This window comes from Anneissia japonica, unplaced genomic scaffold (assembly GCF_011630105.1).
Source record: "Anneissia japonica isolate Jap-2015-1 unplaced genomic scaffold, ASM1163010v1 scaffold724_len3256291_cov202, whole genome shotgun sequence".
Taxonomy (NCBI): domain Eukaryota; kingdom Metazoa; phylum Echinodermata; class Crinoidea; order Comatulida; family Comatulidae; genus Anneissia; species Anneissia japonica.
Window position 1 is genome coordinate 2,212,406 of NW_022744966.1, and position 6,211 is coordinate 2,218,616.

General features: G+C 35.3%; 1 protein-coding gene across 1 annotated transcript; it reads right to left on the reverse strand.

Annotated features, from left to right (window-relative positions):
- Positions 1-517: 517 nt before the first annotated feature.
- Positions 518-3,668, reverse strand: LOC117119884 (membrane protein FAM174A-like; the record flags this gene model as incomplete). The annotated part of the gene is given in 2 exon segments (XM_033264869.1): positions 518-631; positions 3,534-3,668. Coding segments are annotated over 2 exon segments (136 nt in total), but the record flags the coding sequence as incomplete, so codon positions are not given.
- Positions 3,669-6,211: the final 2,543 nt, after the last annotated feature.

A 6,211-nucleotide genomic window follows, 5' to 3' on the forward strand; every position in this document is an offset into this window, starting at 1 on the left:
CAGGCTGCAGTTGTTTATTTATAGGCTGTACTTGTGGATGGTAGGCCTATCCGGGGTTTGACAGGCTGCAGTTGTTTATTTATAGGCTGTACTTGTGGATGGTAGGCCTATTCAGGGCTTGACAGGCTGCAGTTCATTTATAGGCTGGACTTGTGGATGGTAGGCCTATCTGGGGCTCAACAGGCTGCAGTTGTTCATTTATAGACTGGACTTGTGGATGGTAGGCCTATCCGGGGCTCGACAGGCTGCAGTTGTTCATTTATAGGCTGTACTTGTGGATGGTAAGCCTATCCAGGGCTCGACAGGCTGCAGTTGTTCATTTATAGGCTGGACTTGTGGATGGTAGTCCTATCTGGGGCTCAACAGGCTGCAGTTGTTCATTTATAGGCTGGACTTGTGGATGGTAGGCCTATCTGGGGCTCAAAAGGCTGCAGTTGTTCATTTATAGGCTGTAGTTGTGGATAGTATGCCTATCTGGGGCTTGACAGGCTGCAGTTTTTCATTGGTCAATTTTTCAGTTTTTTTTATGTATGGGCTGATGTTTTGGTAAATGGAGGTTATTTGTCTGCATATCTCATAAACAAGGAAGATAACAGGTGTACATCATTCACTTCCTACTGATCAGTGCTTTCTGTAAAAGAATAGCAAAGAATATTGAAAGCATTTCATTATAATAATATTAAGTGTTATTACCAGACCTCTGCAAGGACTGATGTCCCTATGCAGCCATTTTAGCATTTTACTGCACTTTGTAATGATAAATACAAACAAGGAAACAAACAAAACGGATCCATGACTTTTCTTTAAAGAGAGCTCAAAATATATGTTTTCCTTTGAGGTGGAAATGATGTCATTTAATGTCCTTTAATCTAAAGATAGTTGTTGCATTTGGTACATTCACTACCCAGGGTAGGTCAACGGTCAACCAACTGCTTCTGGATTTCATCAAATTAGACTCAATAATCCACTGTAACAATGGAGAGTGTATATAAAGTTCTTGTGTACTGCTTTAATTGTTATCCAAAAATGTTTTCAACGATAATGATCAATACTGCATGTAAGCAAACATTCATAACCAACAGGTGCTTGCAAATTTGTGTTTTCTTGTTTACAAACTTTTGGACAAATTTGAAGACATCAGCATGCATCAGACACACAGATGAACACGGCCATTGCAATGGTTACTATTATTACTTTATAGCACAAGAAATAATACAGAAATATATCATAAATTTCTAAAGCCCTAAATACACATTGTCCAACATCCAGGACAATTTAACACATTACCTATTTCTTCCTGCATCCCAGTGAAATTCTCATATTATTGATAAATTATTGCAAAATCCAAGTGAGCTGTAAATCTTCATCCTGTCAGTTTTTTTTTTACCTTCTACACCTGATATTAGTCTATAGCTTTATTTTGAACAACTCCTATTTTGCACAGATGTTATGAATATGACATACTGTACTGTAGTGATGCATTTTACTATAAGCCGAGAACTCTGCCGATATCATCATTTGACCTTCATTTGCCTGTCCTACTATACCACACTAATTTTCGGTACTTGGCTGTTTGACATTTTTGTGCCTTGTGTGTAGGACATAGGCTTAGCCAGCGAGTCGTCCGGCCGTCTTTTGGATGGCCTAAAATTATTTAGGACGGCCACTTTTACCGTGACAGCTTGGACGGCTTGGCCTAATCAGTTCGGCCTAGCCTAACTAGGCCTGGTCTACATTTAAGCAAATTCATTATATTCTTCAAATCTATTGAATGTTACATTAAACTAAAGCTAAATCATATTTAAGTTTGATAAACAGCATTTATTGATTGAATGTACGTTGTGTTCGTACCAATATTCGGTGGGAATTCCCAAAGCTGGGCGTGGCCCGCCCATCAGCTCAGTGCCACACCCACTGGCTTCCATTTTGGACGGCCTATTTCATTTTTCTGGCTAAACCCCTGGTGTAACAATGGCAAACTAAAATGTTTACTACGTCACCGCATCAAATTACTTAATTCCTATGTTTGTTTATAGCTCTATTGCATAGGACATTATTGTAATTCATAAGCTCTCGTACTCGTGTTATCCACACACACATCTGATGTTCTTGTAAGATAAATGCATCTGACATTGATATTATATTTTGATAATTAGAAATCAAAGAAATAAATTTAAAAAACATTATATTTACAACAGTAATATAAGAAAAAGTAATATAAGAATAAGTGTATAATTAATAAAAACATACTGTTAAGAAACGCTACATTCAGTAATTAATCGATTTAAGTAATTTATGCAATAAAAGGCTAATACTGTACAGCTATTAGCCAGATGGAACAACAATTGTGTGAATGGAACATGTGCCTTTGCTGAGGTCTCACTGATGTAAACTAAAATATACTTTACTATCTAGCATAATTAATAAGACATACACTCGAATAAGTAATTACGATTGCTAATTAATAATCAACTAGCATAGAAATAGCATATTTTGATATTTCATGAGTAATTACCAATACCAAAAATAAACTTAAATGGCACCGATTTTAGCAATACTTGGATAAAGACACAAAATCATAGACATTTTATTGTGAGAAAAAATAGAAGCAGCAATTTCCTTTAGTAATTAACCCTTCATGTCGTAAGGCGCAATAGTGCGACAGCAAAAAATTTTCCGTTGAATGCCCTAGGCGCACTAGTGCGACACATCCAAGTATACGTGGATTTCGCCCTCTATACTGTCTATATATCATTCTGATGCTCATTTGTTTTTGCATCCGGGTTACTTACATTTTGAACTTCTCGAATAAACAAAAATCTTAACCACTTTTATTAAAAAATATTTTATAAATCAAACAAAAATGTCAACTTATTTTTGAAAGTTTCAGTATGGCCGCGCAGCAGCGATATACTGTGGAACGAGCCATACACGATGTTTTTGAGATTAATAGTGTGGATAGAGACCAGAACATTTTTGTGGAATTATAATGGTGTTTCTGTAGGCTAGTGGAAGTGATGAGAGTGATGGTTACGATGGGGAAGAAGCTAATATCGCCGGTGGTACAGCAGGGACGAGGTAGGACTAGTGCCTTGCCTAGACGAAGTTAGGCCTAGCCTATACAAAGAAATTGGCCAAATTGGATGGCGGAAACGGAACATTTCCCTGATTGTAAAACAATTTTTTTACAAACCAGTATCACATATAGAATATATGTGCTATGAGCATTATTTTTTTTATAAATAGTTTTTTGGTTAGAGTTCAAGAAATATGTGAAAATTCCATTTAAAGAGAGATACTAATTTCTGCTGTGTAATTATGTAGTTTTGTAAAAGTAATTTGGCATGCTAGAATGTCACGCACCAGCGATTTTCAGCATGATAAGGGTTAAGTGGACGTGAACTCATGTCCCTGGCAGAACACCTGTAGGCAGGATAACACAGGTAGGTATACGTCAATAAATTTGTTTTTGGACAAAATTGCAATTAGTATCAAATGAGCGCTGCAGTAGGGTAGAGGGCACTACAACTTACCATTTGTATCTTGAGTTTGCTTCAAAAACTGTCATGTCTTCATCGTCCTCTTCTTGGTCTAACGGCGCCATCTCCAAATGATCAGAATTAGTTGTCAGCACGCCGTACTTCCTTGTTTTTCTATTCCTTCTTAATCTGTTGGAAGACAAAAAGCAGAATTGTATTTTAAACAAAAACTTAGTGAATTCATAATCTAGGTACAGTAAGGACAAAATGTAATTTTTCAATCATATGATAATGAAATATTCTAGTTGTGACTAGACTTGTAAAATCACAGTAGACATAAATCTCTCTACAACAGCAAAATCATTGAAAGTATTTCACCAAATTATGAAGAGGAGGAGGCACTTTACTTATGTTTGCCTCTCTAGTTCTACACAGGAGTATAAACTGGTATCTAAAGTACAGTAGTATAGGGATGTTGTGCATTGAATGTTTAATTTTGTGTGCCGTGTATGGCAATAAAGTTACCTACTATATAAACTCAAGAGCGCAGGGGAGCTTGCAATTTGTGTCGGTTTACCACTGTACGTTGATGACCAGGAATAATAATGCTTTTACACATCATCATTATTGGTGTGGATTGTGTACTGAATAAATCTGAGATTTATTAAATTCAAGGAACTGACCATGATTTGTAGATAATGTAGGCTACTCTGTCACAGGATTCTTTCTACATAATCACTGACTGTGAACTAGAGAATTTGGCATCAATTTGTAAGCAGACTGTAGTGTAAAGCATGGTTGATAACAAACTCATAATTGTGGTTTATTAAATCTTTACAGTACCCATAAATTTCCTTTCACAATCAGACAGCTGCATCTATTATCACGAGCACTCTATTGTATACGTACATTTTCTCATCATTGGACAAGTGCAGTTTTTAATGCCAGCAATCCTTCTCGTCCTACAATTTAGATACTGTACTCGCACATTTCTGACAAATTTATGTACCAAACACATAACATACAATAATGGCAGACATCGATCAGTACTATTTTCTGCTATAATTTGCCAGCTAATATTGAGAGAATTCCCTGGAGAGTTAACTTGCTGAACACTTAAGTAACTGGTGGTAATTTTCAACCATTTCAACAGCAAATATATTTGCCACTTACAAGATGGAATGGTGCTGCACAGTATACAATTTTCTTTTTTTTCCCCAAATTTGGAGTTTGCCAAAACTTTAAGACTCATATGGAACTGTTATGTACAAACAAATGATTGAAACTGTTTGGACATAAACCAATTTAGCATTGTGAATCCTTTCCCAATCCATGGTGGTAATATTAAGCAATTGAACAACTAAATAATTAATATGTCTTTCATGCTAATATAATTCAAGAAGTTAAGCAAGTGTTAATTTAAAAAAAAAATTAAATAAGTAATTGACTATTATTCAAGCTGTTCTGTTTACTAAAATGTTGTTGGAGTTACCATACACTGTCAAGGCAGATTTTTAAAGAGGTTATTATAAACTAACCGACACCACCAGTACAAAATACAGTCCACGCAACTTTATGACACTTTATTTTGGGATACCTTTGATTAATGGATCAAATGGATCAAGCTTTAACTTTGTTTGCTTCTCGATGATTTAACTGTACATGTTGGCCATATCCTATCTAATGAAATTGAAAATCACCAATATCAAGTAACAGAACAATTTTTTGTCCAATTTTGTAAAAAATATCTCACTTTGGCTTGAAAAAAGATCTGAATTATACGATTCAATGAATGCCCCACCCCAAAATGTTATTGTCTCCTAAACAAAATTGTTTTTAATAATGTTCTGTATATTTTTCTTGCCTAGTTTTTAGATTAATACATTTCATTTAATAGTAAAAATTGATTGAGCTTCTATAAAGGATGTTTAAAGATAGAATGCCATATCCAGGGCATCTTGTATAGGCCTAAGGATGCACCATCAAATTGATAAAATCTGAAAATCTGATAAGCAATATCTTACAGTATGAGCAAGAATACAGAAGTAGTAAGAAATTGAGGACACAACCAAATGACAGTCAAAAACAAAAGTGAATTATCAATTCTGTATAGTATACAAATGTAGGGCTTTGATTGACAGCAGATGTTTGTTTGTCTTGACCAACGCTGATGATTGTATGCAGACTGAATCAAATCCAGGCCTTGTCATTTGAAAATGGCAGGCAAGAAAATAAAATACTCACCATAATTTTCAAGTGAGTGATTATTTAGGGGGGTGGCATGGGAGAGATTAAAGAAATACTGCAGATGAATATTTAATCGCTATACAGAAAACATTAGTCAACAAGACATCAAATTTAACTTCCAATATTTACATGTAGAGAAATAATAAAGTGCACTCTCCCAATACCGACCCAAGAGTGCTGTGAGTTCAGTTATGAAAAAAATAGAGTTTTATACACTGTACAAATACAAAATTAATCATAAGAAAAAGAGGATTATTGTTGATAGAAATAAAATACATAACTTTGCATAAAATTATAAATGACAGTACAATAACGGATGATTATGACCGGTTGAGCCGCCGACAAGTTGAGCCGCTGGTCATTTCTATGGAACGCCAAGCGCGTCTCTCAGTGAATGTAGTGCGTTAATTGCGGCGTATTTCAATTAACTTATTCGTTCTTGGTACTGTACTGTTGTTTGGGATGTATTTCAGTTTATTTACTCA